This window comes from Notamacropus eugenii, chromosome 4 (assembly GCF_028372415.1).
Source record: "Notamacropus eugenii isolate mMacEug1 chromosome 4, mMacEug1.pri_v2, whole genome shotgun sequence".
In the NCBI taxonomy this organism is placed as follows: Eukaryota; Metazoa; Chordata; class Mammalia; order Diprotodontia; family Macropodidae; genus Notamacropus; species Notamacropus eugenii.
The window spans coordinates 422,071,945-422,095,899 of record NC_092875.1 but is presented as its reverse complement, the minus strand read 5'-3'; the positions used below and the strand labels follow the sequence as shown (position 1 = coordinate 422,095,899).

General features: G+C 35.2%; 1 protein-coding gene across 5 annotated transcripts in view; it reads right to left on the bottom strand.

The window, feature by feature from the left end:
* The window catches only part of LIFR (LIF receptor subunit alpha), an 86,628-nt gene that overhangs the window by 11,309 nt on the left and 51,364 nt on the right, over positions 1–23,955 (bottom strand). For all 5 annotated transcript variants that reach the window (XM_072605781.1, XM_072605783.1, XM_072605782.1 and 2 more), the window contains 9 exons: positions 19,011–19,180; positions 17,043–17,188; positions 15,686–15,848; positions 12,635–12,705; positions 10,454–10,676; positions 7,263–7,442; positions 4,844–4,945; positions 3,817–3,984; positions 113–274 (listed from right to left, as the gene is read on the bottom strand). In XM_072605781.1, coding sequence (XP_072461882.1) covers positions 113–274; positions 3,817–3,984; positions 4,844–4,945; positions 7,263–7,442; positions 10,454–10,676; positions 12,635–12,705; positions 15,686–15,848; positions 17,043–17,188; positions 19,011–19,180 — 1,385 coding nt within the window. The remainder of the gene's footprint in view (positions 1–112; positions 275–3,816; positions 3,985–4,843; positions 4,946–7,262; positions 7,443–10,453; positions 10,677–12,634; positions 12,706–15,685; positions 15,849–17,042; positions 17,189–19,010; positions 19,181–23,955) is intronic.

Sequence of the window (23,955 nt, the reverse complement as noted above, 5' to 3'; positions counted from 1 at the left end):
ACTATCTTGAACTCTATTAAGGAATTTCTATTATTACCATTTTGAGATTTACTAATAATATTACACAAATCAGTGCGGAAAACATTTCTATTAATAAAAACATTTAACTTACAATTTTCCTTTGTAACCACATACATGGCCTTTCCTGGACCTATTCCACCATCTGTATAAGCCTGCAAGAGCAGATGGTACCCCGTTTTTCCTTGAAGATCGACAATTCTCAATGTTTTCTGTGTTATGTCAGTGATATTCTTAACTTTAACATCAGAACGTCCTGTTTTTGAAATAAATATACCAATCATTCATAATTATTTCATAAGAAGTTGTTTTTTTCTAATGACAGTACAAACTGGAAAACAATGTGTTCTGAGTTATACTTGTAACACTTCAATCGACAGTAAATAATTCTAACCCCTGATCTGGGTGGACATTATCATAACTATTATTCTCACAGATCTTTACTTTGAGATCTCATCAGCTCTCATGCATTTAATTACCATTTTTATACTAACGATTGCCAAATTCAAGAGACATCTTATACTCAACATGTCCAAAACCAAACTCATTATCTTTCCTCCCAAACCGCCCCTTCTCCTACTTTTCCTGTTACTGCTAAGGGCAACACCATTCTTCCAGGTCTCAGGCTCACAACCCACAAGTCATGAAAGATTTCTCTCTCTCACCCCCATATCCAATCTGTTGTCAAAACCTGTCAATTTCACCTTTGCAACAATTCCTGGAATAAATCCTGCTTCTCTCCTCTGACACCTTCCTCTAATGCAGACCCTCATTACCCCATGCAGGGACTGCTGGCATAGCCTGCTGACATCTGCCTGCCTCAAGTCTCCAATCCATCTGCCACTTAAGATAGTTATTTTCCTAAAGCACAAGTCCAACCAGTAACTCCAATGGTTTCCGGTCACCTCTAGGATCCAATACAAAATTCTCTGCTTGGCATTCAAAACTCTTTATAATCTAGCCCTCTCCTTCCTGTCCAGCCACCTCACACCTTACTCCCTGACACATACTCTTCAATCCAATGACACTGGCTTCCTTCTTGTCCCATGAATGAGATACTCCACCTCTGAGTTCTGAGCATTTTCTTTGGCCATTCCCCATGCCTGGAATGCTCTCCCTCCTCATCCTCACCTGCTGCCTTCCTTTGGTTTTCTTTATGTCCCAACTAATATCTCATCTACTATAGGAAGCTTAGCTGAACCTCTCTTAATTCTAGTGCCTTCCTTCTCCTAATTATTTTCTATTTAACTGGAAAATAGTTTGTATATGCATATCTGTCATCTCTTCATTAGAGTGTGAGCATCTTGACTTTTTTTTCTTTCTTTCCTTTTTCCTTTTTTTTGTTTTTTTGCAGAGCTTTCCAGGGCTTAGCAGTACTGGCACACAGCAGGCCTTTAAATAAATATTTATTTACTGACTGTTATCAACCTCTTTCTAAGAGACTAATGCCAGGGGGTAAATGGATTAGCAAAAAAATGCAATCTAGCTGGTAATTTCATGGTCTCTGAAGGTTTTATTAAAATACCCATTTTTTTAGATCTAATAAATTTTTAGATTTAACAGTTTTCTCCAATTGCGTGCATGTGTGTGTATATACATACATACATACATACATACATACATATATACATATATATGCGTGTATTTATCAGTATTCTCATTCCTAACCTCACAATAATTAGGAGATTGTGAAGGGTGAGGGAACAAACCTAAATTTATTCAACTCTCAGTATTATTTCCTTTTTACAAATGAGGGAGCAGAGAGAGAAGATACAGGGCTGTTACATTAATTAAGTGCAAAAATAATGCGAACTTCTGGATTGCTGATGTGCTCAAAGTTTAGAAAAAATTCTGCTAAACTTTAATGATACATGGACATATAATTTGTGAATTAATCATTTAGAAGATGTTTAAATTAACTGACAGTATGGGGGGGGAAATTAGTCACTGATCAAAATAAAGGAAAAATGAAAGAAGTTGAACTTGGGCAAATTATATTGTTAAACTAATGCCTTCAAAATGTATCATGGAAGAACAATAAATATTAAGTATTGCCAACAGTGTTAAAATTGAATTTATTCCAAATATGGCAATATTATTGAAATGCCCTATTATTCTGTGTGCCTTCTGAACATTTTCTTTGGTGTACATTTCAAAATGACATCCATTTACCCTCCATTGTAACAAACATATGTAAGATTTTTCCACCATAAACTGACATCTTCCTCATGATTAGATTTCTTCCAATTATCAGAAAACAATTTGTTAGTAGCTAATTTAATCAGTTTGTGTCCATACCCAAATCTCTAAATTTCATTTATAAAGGACTGAACATGCAATGCTATGAAATGCTTTGATCCCTACTCCTGAAGTGAGATTTTTTTTTTTTTACCAGAGTCATCCCTACAATTTAGTAATTTGATGGCAACTGCTCTGGGCCCAGTGATCTAAAAGAAATCCCTGAGATTCTCAGAAACATTTGGTGTTAGCAAGAAAGTCCCATTACCTTTCTATAGCTATCTGGGCATCAATTAACCAAAGATCTAAGCTACTCTGTGCCAAGCACTGTGCAAGGCACTATAAATACAAAGACAAAAATAAAGAGAACCTTTTCTCACAAAGCTTATATTCCATTGGCATCTTGGGAAGGGATGAGCCTGGCTGCCTGGCAACAATGTTCCATCTTTCTACTTAAAACCACCATCTCCAGTCCATACAAGAACCATAGCTCAGTGCTCTGTCCAGCTCTCACCATCACCACCAGCCCATCAGTGCTATCAAGCTACTATGAGAAGAAAGTCCCAAATACACTCACTCTCTCTCTCAATTCTCCTTAGTAGATGTAAAATGAAAACAATGGGAGATAAGCGACTTCACACACATAACTTAGCTTTTCTCTCACACTCCTTATATTGATAAATCTAATAGTGAAAGCAAGAACTCCAATTTAAAAATATTACTTTTATTTAAGTTCATTAACTTAAATAAGTCTAAGAAATGCTCAAGGTTTTAAACTCATTCTCTAGAGACCAAGTTCCTTTAGGGGCAGGAATTATCTTTTGCCTTTCTTTGTATTCACCGGGTAGACACAATGTCTGGCACCTAGTAGGGCCTTAATGAATGCTGACTAACTGATCAATTCATGTCCAGGAGTCTGGGGCAAGTCCATTTCTTTGCAGGAGCTTTAATACACAAATGTCTTCATGATGAAAGTAAGGTAAGTTTCTGAGTTCATAAAGGTCATTCTTAATCAGTATGCTAACTAAAAGTTTTTGTGGTGGAAACAGCTATATAACAGATAATGAACTAGAAGCAAATCACTTCACTTTCCTGAATATAGGTTTTATTTTCTGTAAAAACTGGATTATGCACTTGGTAAATTGCTAGGATTGCTCCTTTCAGCTTTTAATGTGTATCCTGTGACCATGATTCTAAGACTGCTTGATTCTTAGGCTTGGTGTACCATTTTACCATAATCATATCAATCCATACAATCAATCAGTCAACAAGTATTTATTAAATACCTCTCACATGCTATGAATCTCACCAGACATTAGAATGATGCCTCCCCACAAGCTCTTAAATGCAAACTTGATAAAAAGCTTCATATCCTCTTTAATATATTACATTAAAACATAATCATAATTATGAAAATGACTTTGTTTCCTTGTTTAGTGACACCAACCAATTTTAGAATATCATTATTTAAAGCAATATTGAAATTTTTCAGATAACTTTTTTTGGTAGATAAGGAAACTCATAGGAAATTGTCAGCATGAAAAATGAGAATCTATTTACCTGATTCTAAACCCTGGATTTTAGATGTGCCTTTCTCCCCTTTTTCAAAGTAAAATAAATATCCTCTTAAAAATCCTCTAAGATCTTCAACAGGAATCTCTTCCCATTTTACTAATATTGAATCTGCAGAGGTGTCTTCCACAGTAAAATTTGGTGCAACGCTTGGAGCTGTGTGTGGAAAGAAATTGTCAACAACTAAAGGATATTTTAAGACTGAGATTTTACAAAATGATTATAAGTCAAAGTTCATAAAGTTTCATCACAGCCTTAAAAAGAAATCCAACAAATATACTTTTGCATTTACAGCGAAACCTATTCTAAAGAGCCACACTCTGACAAAGTCCTCTTTACTGAACAAAGCAGTACTTAAATCACTAGTGGAGTTCCTTTTATTTTTTGAATTGAATATTTCAATTTCTGAAATACAGGTCTTAATATTATTAAATACATATTTATTTATTATAGTACATTACATCATTCTATAATATTTATCATCATTTTCCATGTGATAATTTTGTAGGATTCTATCATTCTGAAGTTTTATTTTACTTCAAAATCTAAACTATCTAATAATTCAAATTGTGAGACATGAATGTGATGGAGTATTACTCCATCATAGGACAAGATGGAATGGGTACAGAAAAGAATGAGAAGAACTAGGAACTGATGCGAAGTGAAGTAAACAAAATCAAGAAAACATACATAACGAATGCAACAATGCAAATGGAAAAAAAACAAAGCAAAACTGTATGTTTGTGTGAATAAAATGACAAAGCCTAGTTCCCCAAGAGATGAGAATACACATGTCTTTCTTCTTTGCAGGAGTGGAGAGGGTTATGGATGTGGACCATGCCATATACTGTCAGATTTGATTAAATGCATTGGTTAGTTTTATTAACTTTTTTCCTCTTCTTTTTTTAATCTTTGTTACAAGGCATGACTTTTTGGATAAGGAGATATACTTGGAAATGAATACATTATAAAAACAAAATATGCAAGTAAAATTTAAAATGATCTAATAACTTACCCAGCTCTTCTGTATATCCAACTATTGAACGCAATAATTGGTATTTCTGATTTTTGCAGCCATAGAGGAAAAAGTTATAGCGTGTTCCAGATCGAAAATTATCTACAAAGAATACTATAATCAGTAAAATTTTAAAGTAACCCTCTGTCACAAAGAGATCTACTTGAGAAACAGGTAATTTGCAACAAATTTTACAATTAAGACAATCCTTTAAAAACAAGCTTAAAAAATTTATTCCTTCTATTCAAAGGAAATGAAAACTAGGCCTACTTGAAAAGTCACTACTTCTAGAACTGACTATATAAAAAATTTAAATTTATAAAACTGCTTAAAACATATTAAAATTAATTTGGGAATCTGATGACTGGAGACAACCACAATAACCAAAGTGGTCAGACATACTAGGTGAGAAAGTCCCAGATTTTAACTTCTTCAATCTTGAGATCAAATCACTCAGAACTTATTCTAGACCTTGCTTAGGGATTGTCAATCAGTTTATTCATCTACCTGAAGACTATGTTCCCACCTCCAACCCCTGTGCCTCTCTGACACCTGCTGCTGCTATTCTCTTTTAAAAGTAGCACTAAATTTCAGCCAAATGAATGTCCAACATTCAGCGACCTGTTCAAATCCCAACCATACTGAAGCCTTTTTTAACTACTTCAGACTACCTTATTTTCCCTCTGAAATCCTATGGCATAGAGTTATCACACAGGTTAGCATTTAAATGTTATTTATTACACGTTTCTTCAACTAGCTGGTAAACTATGAGAGAAAGGATCTTTAATACTTCTGCTAATCACATAGAAAGGACTCAGTATCTCTGGTTGGATAGTTGATTTTTTCCCTTTCAGGAGATAAGGGGTAAGAAAAGAAGGGACAAGCAGAAGGAGTCTAGAAACCAGAAGAAGAGTAAGCATGGAGAGGAAGACCACCCTCTGGCACTAAGGGAGCACTGACCCATCGTGATGAATGGTAGGCAGAGACTCAGTTCAAAAAAACTGAAGTGCTGGCAGTGGGGGGATGGGTAGATGGAGTAACACCTAGAGAAAGAAGTGGTTTCATGGAGAGACTGTCAATCCATGTTAGATTAAACTGGAGGAGGAGGTGCTGATGTTCTTATCTCACTGTTCTGTCTATGCTATGTGTTTTTTAATGTCCATGACTTGGGAATTTTTTTGGGGGGGTGGGAGGAAATTAGAAACTGACATACATCATCCCCTATATCAAGCAAACATGTTTTAAAGGGCTTAGAAGTAAGAATGTTTAATTGCAACCAGTATTTTGAGATTTTCCTTCCCAAAGACAAAATGTGAAGAATTTAAATTTTAGCTTTTATTAAAAAACTGAGAGTTATTACGGCATTTTACATACAGTGAGAGTCAGTAATGTGCCACCACCATCCTCACGGAGCCTTACGCTTATTCCCTTACTATCTTACAGTGAAAGGTATAGATTTGGGGAGCATATTTTAGCAGACAGAACAGAAATACTCAGAGGAAAATCTGTGAGAACACAGCAGTCCAGAAAGAATCAACAAAAGATCATCTGCCAGGGGTCAAGGATAAAAGTGTAATTCCCATGCTGCCTCTTTCCTTATATGCTTCTATCTTAACCATTATGTACACAGCCATAGTGGGGATATCACTAAGGTTCTATTTTGAAGACTTGCTTCATTTCTAAACATTCATCCCTATTTTACTATCCTGTTTACTTCAGCTATCATCCACTGTTTCTAAAACTACTATTATAAAACTCCAGTGACACTATAAACATAGCATATAAGAATAATTTAAATACATCAGAAATGCCTCTATAGAATTACTTTAGTCAATGTAAAAAAAATATATGTTAATTTGCTTTTTAAACTCATTAGTGATGCAAAGGTCTAATACACACAAAATCAGTCAATATGAAATTAACAAAACAATTATTCATCTAAGTTTTACTATCTCATCTATGTACATTTTAAACTGGAAACTGTGACACTACTAATTTTTTTCATAATTATGTTTTTATTTCTTCATAATTAATTTGTTTTCAATTTTCAACAATCAATTCCATAAGTTTGAAATTATCTGCCCCTCCCTCCCCAAGAAGGCATATAATCTTTTACAGATTCTACACATACGTTCATAGAAAACACATTTTCCCATTAGTCATGTTGCATAGAAGAATTAAAACGAATGGGAGAAACCATGAGAAAAAAACAAAACAAAACATAAAAGAGAAAACAGTCTGCTTCATTCTGCGTTCTGACTCTATAGCTCTTTTTCTGGATGGGGATGGCATTTTGCATCATGACTCCTTTGGAAATGTTTCAGGTTCTTGCACTGCTATGAAGGGCTAAGTTTAACAGATACAGTTCTTGAACACTACTAATTTTTAAAGAATTTTAGCTGAAAGAAATGACTTTTACCATATTCTATGAGTGCTCCAGTACTATTTGCTGGGAATCTTTTCCAGTCAATGAGGCAGGGTTCAGATCGAGTTGAGTTACACCATTTTATAACATAGTCACAAGTTATGTTGGGATCATAATTCCAGTGAAGTAATATGCCATTTCCTATTCCAACAATCTGCTCCACTTTGAGGTCTTCTACAAAAAGGCAAGTTAAAAAGAGACATTACTGGCTTCAAAACAGTAATCCAAGTCAGATCCTATAAAAACAGAGTTTTAGGGGTAGTACAAATTACTTCATATACTGAAATTTTGTTAAATTAGATTAGTTCCAAGTAAGTTCTTGGAGTTTGGAAATATTTTTGTTTTGGTATGATTTTTACTATAAAACATCTCATAATATTTGACAAAATTGCTCCTAACAAAGACTGTAATTGCTTCAATCACCATCTTTTGGTGGCTTAAAATTACCTCATCTCACAGTGATATTTAGATCTGTCATCATCAAGGAATAGTTGTTCCCCTCTTTCTAAACTCCATAATACAACAGTATACTGTCAAGTGAATGAGTTCTGGTTTTGAAAGAATGATTCAAAGACAAGTTAGATGAAGGTGGTGGAAGAGGGAGGAAAAGAATAAAGTAGGACTCAGAAAACTGGATGTATTAAAATCAGGGACATATACCTTGGAGTATATGAGTCTGACATTTTATAAATAAGTCAGTTACCAAAAGTCAGTTTATACACTGGTGGTCCGGTAATTAGATAGCATTTTCCCCTAGAAACATTATATTATAAATAGCGATTAAGTTTTACAGACCAACAAATAAAAACTTACATAATCCATGACAAACCTTAAAAACAAAAATCTTTTCTAAGTGGTGTGTGAGTTAATTGGGATGTGCAATAAGCTTGATATGGGTTCATTCCGTGTCAGCAATGATCATTCATGCACAACATACTTTGGATATGTTGAGTTTAAAATGTCTATGGGACATTCAGTTTCAGATGTTCAAGAGATAGTTGGAGATGGGAGACTGAAGGTCAGCTGAGAGGTTATGGCTGGGTAAGGAGACCTGAGAATCATCTGAATAGAGGTGATAATTCAATCCATGAGAACTGAGGGAAAAGAGAAGAAAACCCAGCACAGAGGCTTGGGGGATACCCACTGTTAGATGGCACAATGGTAAACAAAGAGAATTAAGATACTGTCTACACAAACATTTTATGAAGATACTGTATTGACTAAGTATGAAAAGGTTTAAATTCAGGGTGGGATTAGGAGTGGGAGGTTGATTGGAAATAATTAAGTTTCTCTATGTTTGACTCTGTTTTCCCTTCTACACACTGCCCTCCCCCTAAATACAATCCATGGAAAGGGACTTACGAAGGAATACGTAGAATTATAACTAGACATCTTTAAGAAGAAAGTGTCTGTTCTGAATGATTCACTTTCTTAAACATCTGTGCTAGACTAGATGGACAATTTCTTTTCTAGCTCTACTAAGTCCTTTATAAGATACTTAAAGAGCATAAAACATGGCCCTGGATTTCAGAAAGTTTATAATACATGAGAAGACAAATTATGGATCAATACTAACAAAGGAACACTATGAAATATAATCCCAGGCAGAAGCTAATTCAAACAGTTACTCACATATTTATTATCTTTGCCAGGTCAAAATTACTATCTCCCTTCATGTGCTCTCGGTGATCTCTCCCTGGTTTATATCTCTATGTTGCTCCTATGTGCTTTTTATTTATCTCTTAGGTCCATTTTGCTTTTCTCCACTCCCGCTTAACCTTCCTTCTACAAGCACAAGCCAAAGAACACAATAAAGCTGCAAGTGAAGAGAAAGTGACTGCCTCTAAAGAACTAGAAATCCTGTAAATGCTCAAAGCTGGAAGCGTGCCTGAAAGATTATCCATCATGTTCAGAACTGTTGGGCTTTATGCTCACTGCATTATTAACCTCTTCACTGTTTACAGATAGGTCCTGTGATTTGTTTTTCTTGATCATGGATATGGAAAGGAAGTATTTCCCACTGTGTTGAGGTGGATGCAGGAGTGATCTTTTCTGAAGTGGAGCACCACTTGTGGTAGGAAAGCAATCAACAGCGTGACTTAATTTGAATAACAGAGAATCCAGGACATGCGAATAATCCAGAATGAAGAGAATCCACCCACAAATAACAAGGAATTCATTATAAATTAATTTTAATGGAGGAGGGAGGGAGAGGAAAAAATGAGCTGTATAATTCAACATTTTTTAAAAAAACATTCTAGGAAATGAACTTAAGTTGAAGGAATTGAGCTCTACATTAGATATAAGGAATACTTTGCTGACAGCAAAGGGCATTAAATATTCTTCATAGCTGCTTTGGTGCCTTGGAGAATCTTTATCCTTGACTATCTCAAAGAACATACAATTAGTTATCTACTACATCTCCTAATAAATATGCTCCTATCTGGTTGTAGGAAGATGAATTAAAGCAGAGGAGTCAAAATGTATCCTGGGAAATGTTAAACAAAACAAATAAAAACACAATACAACACAGAATGTTAAATTGTAACTTTTACTAAGTCAGCATGCAGCCCACAGGAAGCTTTTCCTACCTGAATTTGGAAGACTGAGCTAGAGGATCTCTTGAACATTAGGATTTTAGATACGAAAATCAAATCCATACATAAATTGTCAAGATATTTCTACTCTTTTAGTAATACCCATTAGTCAAAGCAGAATGAAATTGTTTTCGAATTATTTTACAAGTTAGGATGCTTTGAGACAATATTCATGAGTCCTGTTTCTCACTATACATTAGAAATATTTTCATTCATTATTTTTAATAAAGTATCTCACTAGAACTGTTCCAGGAATGTGCTGACAATTTTATTAGGGAGAAAAGAATTATATCAATGTGACTGTCATTTTTTGTCTTTTTGGGGAAGAGTCTTGTGGATTCAAATAGTGATATTTATTAAATTTAATATGTTATGAGGTTTTACAGAATTTAAAATTTTTTTTCCATTTTTGAAAGTCATCAAAAAGTGCCACAAATGAAAAACATCCTTTTAGTATATAAGAACAGTTCTGTTGAAGAATGTAATATAATCACTACTAAACAACTTAACTTGCATTTAAAAAGAAATAGATTTAATTTATTTCTGTTCAGATGAAATATAACATCACACAGTTAACAAAGTACGCACCGTTTGGGATTTCCGTGCTGGTTATCTTAGAAGGTGGAGAGGATCCAGCTGAGTTTTTGGCCACAACACTAATGATGTAATCATCGTAATCATTTCTGTCAAGCTGTATTTCCGCTCTATGCTGCGGATCGGGAATCTCAGGAAGGTACTGTTTTTCTTCTTCTGACCAATAGGATACATTATAGGAAAGTATTTTTCCATTAGCTTCATTAATAGATAAGGGCTAGAAATAACAAGAAAAATTCCTTGCAATGAAGAAAAGTGATTAGGAATATTATCAAAGTGATAATGATGAAAGTGAATATGAAAATGTTCATTAATTCTGAAGATGACACAGAGCTGGGAGAAGTCGGGGCTGCTGCACTGAAGCAGATTAGAAATCAACGTAAACTAGATAATACATGAGCAGACGAGGCAAAAGAGCAACATTCGCAATGTTGCGCACTATTGAAAAACGGAAGAAGGCATGTGGCTCAGAATGGAATACAAGCTAAATCCAAATAACAAATGTTTCTGTTATTAACAAAAATCAAATACCATGTTAATAACAGATGAATTACTTGTAAAAAAAAACACAAGTGAAATATTTGAACTGATTGACAGAAATAAGTAATTTAGAGGAATTAATCCAATTATGGTCTCCAGATTTCGAGATTATGGGAAACTTAAAATGGAGGCAGAAAAACTGGTGAGACTTCTTTAAGCAATCTGCATAAAGATTTTTTTTCATTTGGGGAGAAAAGGTAGCTTAAACTATAGCTGTTCTGTCTTCAAATACATGAAAAACTATATAAAGATTATCAAACAATTTTTCATCTGTTTTAAGAACAGAGTTGGAGGAAGTAAGCTTAAACTATAAAAGGATAATTTTTTAAAAGCTTCAAGGGTATTATAAAGGGATGGACAACAAATATCAAGGTACTGAAACATCAAGCAAATTCTCTTCCCTAGAAATATATAATACAAATATTACGCTTCTAAATTTGTATTGGACAATGTAAATAGACATTACTAAAAAGCTGTGCTTTAGAAAAATTGTATAGAAGTAAATTTTTGCAAAAATTGTAGAGACAATAGAGAAACTTGTTATCATTTACAGGAATTCTATACTGACCCATCTTACAAAGGGATTGATTACTTACTTGTTTAGCAAATTCATTTTATAAATTATGCTTTAATTAAAACAGGAAGTGCACGTAAGCTATCGTGACAGAAAAAATACTGAAGAATAAATCACTATAAAGCTAACAAATCTGAAGCAATTGTGGCTATCTCATAATTTCAAAAAACAGTTAAACCAAACAGAACAAAAACCAGAACCATCCTAGCTCTTACGACATGTGTCAAATAGAAAGCATCTGTTTCTCCTTACTGGACACCAATCTGGCTCTCTACCTGAATCTCCCACTGAAGTTCTACTTCAGTCCCTTCAAGGCCTGGCATTCTGGTAGACCGTAAGCTCTAGCAGAAAGTTTTCTGGTGTGGGCCACATGATGCCTAGTCTGAACACTAGCCTAGCTAAGCTTAGTTGGGCTCATTAACTCTTTGGCCACAGAGCAATACATTTTTCAGACATGAGACAACTCTGAAAGATCACCTTTGAGATTAGAGGGATGATAAAAGAATGACAAAACTACATAGCCTTGAAATTTTGATACTTGTTCAGTCATTTCAGTCACATCTGACCTTCACGGCCCATGAAATGTTTTCTGGCAAAGATACTGGGGTATTTTTGCCATTTCCTTTTCCAGCTCATTTTATAGATGAGGAAACTCGAGTAAACAGGGTCAAGTGACTTGCCCAGGGTGACACAGCTAGTATATATCTGAGATCAGATTTGAACCTCAGGAAAATGAGTGTTCCTGACTTCAGGTCCAACACTCTACCCACTGTGCCATCTAGCTGTCCTTAAATACTGACATACATATACATAAATGATCAGTTCACAACTCCTACTGACTCAAATTTAAGTGTATTGTTGCTTGAAGTGAAGAAAACTGAAAAATAACAGGACTCTAAAATGAGAGAAATTAAGACAGACTCTAACAGAAAAATGTGACAAATTACTCAACAATGTGTTAATGTACAGTGGAAAACTGTACCAGATGCTATCCAAAGTAAACTATATAATGTATTAGAATCAAAAGTTATTTGAATATACAAAAAAATACAGATATTTACCTTCCAGTATATTATTACACTTCTCCCATCAGCACTCCACTCTCTCCAGATATCTGGTCCTTTGGAAGGAACTAGGAAAGATATTATTTAGTCAGCACTTGAAAACATTTATTTTATTTCAGTTGAAAAAACTGTTAATCAGCAGTATAGCAAGGCTAACAACCTGAAATTTTTATTGAAAACAATTCCAGAGAGACCAGGGATAGTGATTAGCATATGAAGCTAAGAGGGAAAAAAACCCCTCTCAACTCCAAGAAATCTTCATAATACAAAGGACTTAGGTTAAAGCGATATCAGGAAATCTTCATCTCTTTCTGCCTCTCTCTCTGTCTCTATACACACACACACACATGTGTATACATCTGCACAGAGGTTGACTTTTTCCTTCACTTCCACTATTCCTTCCTTGGAGCTGGAGAGAAGGAGATCGAAGGAGTTCTCATTCTTGCTGGGGTACCACGTGCAATATTTATATTTTTATAGGCATAATTATTTTTTGTGCCTGGCTACATTGCTAAGCTATTCCCTACATAAGGAGACAAAAACTCATTTAAGGCCTATAATAACTGATTACTTGTTCATATACTATAAATGAAGTTTCTATTATTAAATAATTTTTGGGATTAGTACGTGTGTGTGTGTGTGTGTGTGTATTTCATGTTCACTTAATCATGTAAAAAGCATTTATAAAGTGCTTACTAAGTAGCAAACACTATGCTAGGTACTAGAAAAGAAAGACAAAAAAGAAACAGCCCCTGCCCTTACAGCTTATATTCTGATAGGGGAGAGTGACAGAGAGAGACAAAGGGAGACAGAGAGAGAGAGAGAGTGTGAGTGAGTGAGTGTGTGTGTGTGTGTGTGTGTGTGTGTGATGGCAATTTAAATGCGAAGGTTTTTCCCATTCATTAATAGGCCCATATAACCTGCTTGGGTCACATGGAGCCTGTGGTGGGAGAAGCCTACTAAAGGCTGGAACGGGAAGAGGCAGAGGTAGAGCAGAGCTGAGGTGAAGTGAGTGAGAGACCAGTCAGAGCTAGGAAGGATGTAGGCTCCTGGCTAGTGTGAGTGAAAGGGCTTATTTGTGACTTTATTTAAGGGAGCTGGTTTGTGGGAAGCCTAGCAGGGGGAAGGCTTGGAGGTGGTGGTGTTCTCTGCATTGTTACTGTGTATAGATTTTTTTTTGTTACTATGATGGATTTGGCTTTCTGGTGGCTGAATAAATGTTTTGGTTCTGTCTTCCATGTGGAGAGTCTGTTGTATTTCACTATTCAGAATTGTGCTGGCACAGTCATTCATGGCTGCTGTGGGTGCTGCGAATATTGTGTTGGTGCTAGTGTGTTCACACAAAATGTATACAAAACAATTTTGGTGGTCAAAGCACAAAGAGAAGGCCTCGTGCATAAGGTAAGACCACCCTATAGAATTTCTCTAACAGAAACCTCCTTCTGCACGCACACAACCATCTTCCTGGTGCAGGCTCTCATTACCTCATACCTGGGCAACTGCAGTGACCTTCTGGCTGGCCTCAAGTCTCTCCCTACTCCAATCCATCCTTCACTATTACATTGAAGCTCTGTGTAGCTTTTAAAGTCCTTTACAATTTAGCCACTTCTTATCTTTACAAGATTTTTACACTTTACTCCCCTATTGGATCCTTGCATGACACGCCCAACTCCATGCTTTTTTCACCGTTGTCTCAAACCTGGAATACTCTCCCAACTCACTTTCACTCCTGGCTTTGTCATCTCAAACTACACCTTCTGCAGGAGGACTCTCCTGGTTGTCTCACCTCTTCTTCCCCACCCCTGCCAATGTCTTCCCTTTGAGATTGCCTTCCACTTACACTGCACGTATCTTCTGTGTACATAAGTTATTTGCACATTATCTCCCTCATTAGAAATGTAAGCTCTTTGAGGGCAGGAACTGCATTTTTTAATTTCTTTGTATCCCCAGGCCTTACGGCAAAGCCTGACCATAATAAATGCTCAGTAAATGTTTATCGACTGCCATGAGCTGCACTTTCAAGGAAATGAGAGATTCTAAGAAGCAGAGAATGAATTCTAGGAGTGGAAGAGTCAGTGCCAAAGCAGAGAAGGGCGACAGAATGATGTGTGTGTAAAGAGCAGCAAGGCTAATCTGATGGGCCCAAAGGGTCAAGTTGTAAAAGTTGTTAAATGCCAAAGAGGAGTTTGGATTTGATCCTGGAGGTTATAGGGAGTCACTAAGGCTTGAAGAGTAACATGTAAGATTTATGTTTTAGGAATATTAATTACTTCCACAGCTGTGAGGAAGATGGGCTGAAGAGGGGATACTTTAGGAAGGAAGGCCAAGTAGAAAGCTAATGAAATAGTCCAGATGAGAGGTGATGAGGACCTGAACTAAGGAGGTGACCATGTGAGGAGAGAAAGGGATGGACACAAGATATGTTGAGGAAGTGTTGCAAACACACTATACATGTGGTAAAGAAGAGTGAAGGATTAAAGGGCAACTTGAAGGTTGCAAACCTGAATGACTGAAAGTATAACAATGCCTTTGGAAGAAAAATGAGGTTCTAGAGAAAGATAATAAGTTCTTTATTGGACATGCTGATTTAATGCATTTCACAATACACACTTTTAAATGCCAAATAGCGATGGAGCTCTGGAAGGTGGGAGAGCAAATAGTACTGGATATACAGATCTGGGAGACCCTTGAACAGAAATAACAATTAAAACTATGGGAGCTGATAGGGTCACCAAGGGGGAATGTAGAGGAAGAAGAAATTATTAAAGACAATTAATAAAGCCTTCTTGTAGTTGTTCAAGAGGGAATCCTTCCCTCCTCTCTGTGCCCCACCTCCAATTTCATATAAAAGCTGGAAAGCTGAATGATCCTTACTTAGAAAGATGCCTGATTCCACACCAACCATGGAGAAAAAGAACTCTGTAAGATCTTAAAAATTCAAGTCACAGATTTTAAATCCTGAACCTCAATCCCAGAACCCAAATATGAATTCTTAAAGATAGTAATTTAATTTAAAGATCAAATCTTTAAATTATTCAAAGAACTTACTTCCTTCCCTGGTTAAGTATTGCTTTTCATTACTCCATTTGCTCCATTTCCAAAAGTTCTCAGAAGAACAACGAATCCGAAAAGTGTACATAGTATACGGCATCAATTTGTCCACAGAAACACGATAATTAGAAGTTTCTGATCCTTTAACAGTGATGTTCCGCTGTTAAAAACGAATGGAGTTTTAAAAATGAACAAAACTTTCTAAACTTCATATTATATCAGACACCATAAACCTATTATGAGTGCAAAGACAAAATCAAACAGTTCATCTACTAACTGTGTTCTAACCCTTAACCACAGAACCTAAGACATCTTGCTAACAATATATGAATTAGAATTAAGTCAAGGGAAGAGGCTCTGTTTCACCAATAAGCAAACATTCACTTATTAAGTACCATGAACAAGACTGGGGATACAGAGACAAAAATGAAAAATTGTCCTGCCTCTCAAAGACCTCGCATGCACCTGAAATGTGAATAGTTCACACATTCATGTTAGAATTCAGTTTGAAAGCAATTTCACAAACATTATTTCATTTAAGATGCTGGAAAGGACGTACTGTAAAGACTGAGTCCAATTCATTTATGAGAAATTAAGGCTCAGATAGGTGGACTCTGTGCTCCTTTCACCTTACCTACAACTGGAGTAGTAGGAACTCAGTAACTATTACTTTAAATAAATAAGCAAAGTTGGACGGGGAAGCACTAAGTAAGTTTTAAGAATTTCTATGTTTAAACAACCTATTGTACATTAAAGAACTTCCATAAGTATTTTTATTTTATTTCTCAGACAGCAGTAGACTTTCAAATGCATGGTCCTGGGTGTAATCAACTAAAAATTATTCATTCTGTAGTATAGTCTTTAAGTTTATAGTTACAGATCAAACCAAGGCTATAACCATTCATGAGCAGTTGAGGATAATGCTCTGTTTGTGGCCACCTAGATCTTGCTCAAGTACCTTTTCTAGAAAATAAATGCCTTACATTTTATGTGCCCCATAATTATTTTAAAATTCAAGTATTTATTTATACTTATCATACAGATTGCCCTGGTCCCATTCCTACTTAGAAGCTTTGTTTATCACCCTTTTTCTCTTTTGTTACTTGTTAGCTTACTAATTAATTAATCTCACTGTTGAGAGTTGACCCTTAAAACATTAATTTATCTGCCATAACACTATGATAGTACTCTAAATACTGATTATGATATTGTAATGCTGAACACTGAAACATAAGGCTCTTCATCAATCTACTAAAAATACAACTAACCATGCCAATTAAATTTTTACGTCTTGCTTAAAATAAAATATTTCATTAAAAGAACTATTAAGTTTATAGGAAAAAGACATACTTACCAATTCTTGCCCTGAATAAGCTGTATTAATTTCAATTTCACATAAAAAATTAATATTTGCAAAGTTGCCAGATAAGTGCCAACTGAGAAAAATGGCAGTTGGATCAATGTCCCTCACAATGAGTTTTGAAGGAGTATGAGGATAAACTGAAAATGGAAATTTAAAAAATCATTTTATAATTATTTAAAAGTTAAAAAATAAGTAACATAGTTTCTAATACGACAACACAACCAAATAAACATATAATGAAATGTAATTAGCATTCATGGAAATACAGAATTCATGTTTTCTACCTTGGATTACCAGTGGAAACAAAAGTATCATTTACTGCTAACACCATTATAAATAGTTATTATTTACTTAATATGTACAGGATAGTATACTTGTTGCTGAGAACATTCAAAAGTAAAAGATATGAGTGCTGCCTTCAAGAGGCTTAAAGTCTGTTTGTGAAAAAAACATCACATATATTAAAAATATAAACCACAATCCAAGGAGATCTCTACAAAACACGTTAAGCAATAAGTGTCACGGGAATTCAGAGGAGGTGTTGACTGAGAATTAGGACAGTCACAGAAGGTTTCACAGAAAAAAGCAGATCTTCAAGGGCAGGATTTAAGCGGAAAACAAGGCATTCCAAGAAGGCAGGTAGTATGAGCAAAAATTGAAAGGAGAAAATATAAATAGTTCTTCTAGGGAATAACAGGTAGACCCATTTGGTTAGGATAGAGTGTTCACACAGGGAAATAGTGGGACATATGAGGACAAGCAGATAAGATTGTAGACTTATAAACCAGTCTTTATATTTACGCTTAGTGACTTTGCCTTGATATGTGATTCTTGATCCCTATGAGATGCAAGGTGGTCACAAGGGATGGATTAGAAACTAAAGCAGGCTATTTGCCTGTATAACTTCTCAATAAGCCCTTAGTGTCTTAAAACAAAGAATGATTTTGGGTCATTAAGAATCATGAAATAACTTTGAAGGAGGGCAAATGTTGAGTTTTTACTATGGCTGATTAACAGAATAAGCCAAATATTTAATTAATTAGAAGATATTTGTGAAACGTTCAGGCTTTAAGTGAAAATTTTTTAATGAAAATTAAGTGAAAGGCTGAAAAAATTATGACAAAAGGCAGAAAATAGTAGGAATTGGGCACAGATTCACTCTTTTCTGCTAACCTCAAGACAGATGAACATTCTTAATGGTTTTAAATATTCCCAAATGCCATATGAAGGGAAAGTAGGGGGAGAGACAGAAGGGGAACATTCATTTATTAAGGTGCATTAAGCACTATACAAATATTATCTCATGTGACTAGGGTTCACTTGTGTATCAAGAAAACTGACCTGCTGGCCTGCAAACAAGTAGACTTTCACATATGAGTTTTACAATGACAATGTTAATACCCCCGAAAGATGACTGAGGACTAGTTTCTTAAAAGTTTACATACAAAACAATACTTTCTCTGTCATATAACAACACAGAGGGACTTCTGAAGGAAGACCTCATGAAAGATCTGTTAAGGTATTAACATGTCTGCTTATACAATTACAGTGTGTGACTACTGAGATGCCATTCATTTATGAATTATGAAAGATTTAGGAAGTATTGCATTTGGGAACAGAACAGAAAAATTAACAGTTCCGTCAAAATCAAAAGCTGAGCAACACCACCAAAATGAGCATGAGTTTGTCACTTTAGAATGACAAATAGGCTTAATGTATTAGCTCTAGTTATTGATAAGCATTAGACATATTTATCTCTAAGTAAAGGAGACAATGTTGGCAAGTAGATTACTGTTCAACTTGCCATTTTCACAACTATCATTCTCACAAAATGTTCAAGAAATGTTAGAAAAGAACATGATTAGTATAAAAGTCATTCCCAAAGGTACTTCAGATTATTCTAAAAATGTTGGTGTACCTTCTAAAATTCATAAAGAGTAGTTTATATAACACAATTACCTCTTTGAGTTATATCAACTAAAATTGCTGCTTCAGATCTACCCACAGGATTGCTAGCTTTCAAGGTGAAATTATATATTTCCTGACCAGCTATGATTTGAAAGATTAATTGATGGTTTTCATTCATGTGTTCTTCATCTCTACTGTATGTAACATTTCTTCCAGAAAATCTGTAAGTCAAAATAAAAATAAATTAATGCTATAATGCAGATGTCAGATGAAGAGCCTGGGAAAAATTATGACAAAAATACCAAAAATTAGTTGAGGAGTAGTACAGAGAAAATTGTATTGGTTTGGGGTCAGGAGACCTCGGTTTGAATTCCATCATGGTTACTAGTGTGACCTATGGTAAGTCATTTAACCTCCCCAGGTTCCAGTAACTCATTTGTAAAATGAGGGAATTGTCTAATTGCCTTTAAGGTCTGTTCCAACTCTAAACATATGATCCAATCACCCCTACCAATTGCCTACCAATAAAGTTTTTTGGTTTTTCATGCTTTCCTTCCGTTTGGAAAAAGAAAATTAATTTTTTTTTTAAATTTAGAACTCAGAAATATTTTTAAAAGGATTTACATTTAAAAATATTTTAAAGAATGATTATACAATTTTAAATTCAAAAAAGTATATACAGTACATACAAAGTATATAAAAATGAAGTATATTCAGGTAAAAATCTTAAAGAAATGTTAATAGATAATAAAATGTTTATAGGTAAGTGAATGCTGACCTAAAACTCATGGAAGAATGTATGTCTTGGAAATAATTTTAAAAACACTGAGGGTTTGATTTTAAAGATATTATAGGTATGATACTAAACACAGAGGAAATCATAGATATTAGGACTAAAATAAGGCAAGAAAGAAGAAATTTAGAAGACATTTCTAAGTACCAACATACAGAACTGCTGTCTTGTCTTTATAAAATCTTTATAATGATCTGTATACACATCAACAGAATTCTCAATGAACATAATGAATCTTGGAAGAAAGAGGTTTTAGCAAACTATTTTCTACAAAAAAAATCTTCAAAGTCATCTTCAAAGCAGTTGATTAAGAAGTATAAATGATGCAAAGAATATGTGTTTGATTACAAAAAGGCATTTGACAGAGGAAAATGAGTTATAAAAATTGTCCTTTAACAAATACAGGTTAAGACCATGTAGGTTTCCCTAACATGCAACTACAGAAATAAATTTGTTCGATGACCCTCCACCAACATCAAGCAAGGCACTAACAGGGCAGTGTTCACTTGTCTGTCGTGGAGATCTTGTACAAGTTCAGCTTAGCGACGGTGGTGTTCTCCACATGCTCCTATTTATGGACAGCGTCCTGACAGCATCAAGTGTCAGAGTGCTATAGTATCTCTTCATCAAATTCATGACAAACCAAAAGAAAACAGCCTAAAAGCCACAAAGGAGAAATCAAATGGATGAAGAAAGTCTGTTCTCAAATTGTACCATGCAGCTCGATGAACAGTTTGTTGAGTTAGCCCATCATTAAATCTATGCTGGACAGGCAGTGCAGACAAACAAAAGTCAGGCCCAAAACTGAGTAGCAAGAAGCTGGACTACATTTGGAAATAATTCCCTAAGTGATATAAAAGGAAACTTTTTAAACATCAATATGCTTCTGATAAAACTATATTACTGTGAGTCGTGAAGACCACAACTTCTGAAAAAAATTGCATATAGGTCAAAGGACACTATTGTGGGATAAATAGGTTGAAATCCTTTACCAGTGATAACTTATGAACAAGAAATGGAACAAAAGATATCCAGGAAATGTGTAACTGCTGAAGGACCACTTAGCGTTTCTATTGAATTTAACAGGGAAAAAACAGCTTTTTAGGATGTTCTATTAAGATGCTTTCTGTACAAATTTTTTATGAAGATAGTTTTAAGATGTGTTAATGCACAATGATAATGAGAAACACAGAATATCAATTATGTAGTACTGGAAAAAAAATCCTGTTTTTGAAAAGTTTTATAAACTGAAATCACTATATGCAATAGGAATACAGTCGAAATCTACAAGGATTCTATGACCAAAGATATGATAATTTTTTATTATCAAGCAACAGATTTGATCCTCTTGAAATAATAGATATTTTCAAAAAAACTTTATTAACTTCTTATTATATTATAGGCACTAGAGATACACAAAGATGAAAAAGAAAACAAGCACTGGCAGAAATACAAAGATTACAGTTCCTGCCCTCATGGAGCTTATAGTTTGACGGGGGATATATATGCACAGATAACTATGCAATACAAAATAACTCACAAAAAGGAAGGCAGAGAAGGAATGCACGAAGGAAGGAAAAAGGGAAAGGAATAAAGAAAAGGGAAAGGAGGAATTCATTAAGTGGTTACTACATGTCAGGAATATAGCTTTGCAAATATCTTATTTGATCATCACAATCACCCTGGGATATAAGGGTTGTTTTTTATAATTCTCATTTTATAGCTATGTAAAGTTCATGAGAGTAAAATTAATCTGCTAAAATTTTACTGAGAAGTAAAAATTGGGCTTTAAAGGATGTGTAGGAATTCAAGCAGCAGGATGACCTTTCCACCAAGAACACTAAGACTCAAGGGCACAATGGTGAATGGTGGGTAAAGAGAGGCTCTGTTCATAGTATATGTGGTAGTCCAATCTGGCTGGAGCACAGAGCATATCACAGAGAAAGGTATGACACAAAGCGGGAAAGGTAAGGTGGCGTAAGACTGTGGAAGTTAATGAACCTCTCAAAACCTAGCTAGGCTGATCCTTAGACAACAGACTCACTATCTGATACTGTGCCCTTACCGCACAGTTATGTCCTGAAAGGGCTTTTGTTTCTACTGACCAAGCCCTTTAGAATGCCAGGTTAGTGCCATACCACAATGAAGCATCAGAATAGGACTTAAGTGAAGGACTATCACTGATTAACATAACTTCAAAAGTTAGTATGTCTAAATAGTACATGAATGGATAATTTTTTCTTTTGATCACTAGTATTTTTTTTTCTATTTAAAATGGCTCATCGATCTAGGAATAGAAAAGTTCCTTGCAATCAGGGATTGTTTTTTGTCTTTCCTTGTATCTCCAAAACTTAACATAATACCTGGCATATAGTAGGCACGTCTGAGTATGTATACAAAAATATTAGATGTGGTTTTAAAAAAAGAGTAATGAGCTGGATTCCATAAGCAACACAGACCTCAGACTAGTGTTCATAGTCACCTACAGCTTATGGTTGAATACCATCAAAGCTTGATTATTCATGTGTGAATTTTTCTGTTTTGTTGATTTTCTGATACTAATTGTTAACTTTAATACAAAGAGTTTTCTCTTACACAAAGCACACTGCCAGGTAACCTCCCTTGCAATCAGATGATTTATGCTCATGGAAAACTTGACTTAAGATAAGCCTAAAATAAGGAAGGTTTTTAAATGTTTTATCTCATTTTATCTTCACCACAACTCTGTGAGCTGGCATGGGTAGGTACTATTATTGTTCCTGTTTTATAGATGAGAAAACCTGGTGAGGTGGCAACTTTCTCAGGGTCACACCACAACATAAAAGTATGTATTCCAAAACCATAGTACTTCCATTTTTTTTACAGCATTGTGAGTAGTTCATAAGCACAAATATTAAACACTTATACTTACTACATAAATACATAATTCTTAGGATTAATAATTTCATTGGTGGGGATATTCCTTTCTTTAATTTAGGCTGCAAAATACCTCCACCCCCCCACTCCCATTCCACTGTAACAACTGTCTTTTCATGTACTGTGGTCAAAACAATCCCCTGGAAATCAACTTTCTGATGAGTCAGTACTCTTTGGGTGAATATGCGACCTATTCCTGAAGCCTTTCAAGCTTGATAAATTCTGACAGAAAGTATATTCTATTGGAATAACCTTCAAGAACCCAGGGTCATCTCAGTCATCACAATGTCACCTCTATACTCAATAAATTCCAGTACTTCCTTATCACCCCCAGGATCACATTCAAAACCCTGTTTGTTAATCATTCAAAGTTCTCCACAACTCACTCCCCTCCCCACTTAGCTTTTTCTAGTCTTCTTACACCTTACTCCCTACCATGTACTCTTTGATCTAGTGACACTGGCCTCCTCACTGTTGAATAAACAAGACCCTCAATCTCTCAGCTCTGGCTGGGCAAGTTTTTTGGCTGTCTTCCATGCCTAGGATGCCTCCTCATATCCATCTCCTGGCTTCTCCAACTCCCTTAAAGTGCTAAAATCCCACCTTCTATAGGAAGGCTTTTCCTACTCCCTTTTAACTGTAGTTCCTGCCTTCTCTTAATTATTTCCTATTTTTCTTGCATATATTTATCTTGAACGTAACTTATTTGTACATGTTTGCTTTTGTCTCCTCAACTAGATGTGAGTTTGAGGGCAAGGGCTATCTTTCACTGTTCCTTATATCTCCAGAGCTAAGCACACTGCCTGGCACATAGTAGATGCTTAATTAATGATGACTGTCTGACCTCAGTCATTACAAAACTATATGCATGTATATATGCATATGCACACAAAATATATATACACACACGTATAAAAATGAACACATATATTCAAGTCAGAGATTAAGAGGTCAAAGGGATCTAGTAGGTCTAGTACAACTCTGACATCACACTCATCAAGAAACAGGCCTGGAAAAGCTAGGCAACTCATCCAAGTTCATGTAGGTGGAAAGTGGCAGGGCCAGGATTTAAACTCATGTTCTTTGGCTCTTTTCAGTGTCTTTAAGCAATCATAAAGTGAATAGACTGTATGTGTTAACCGTTTGCTCTGAACCCAATATCTTAAATAAGAGGTGTTGCTCTTTCTGTCGTGACATAAAACTGGAAACCAAGGGGATGCCTCTCAACTGAGGGGTACTGAGTAAGTTCTAGTTGATGAATGTGGTGGAGTACTACTGGGATGCAAA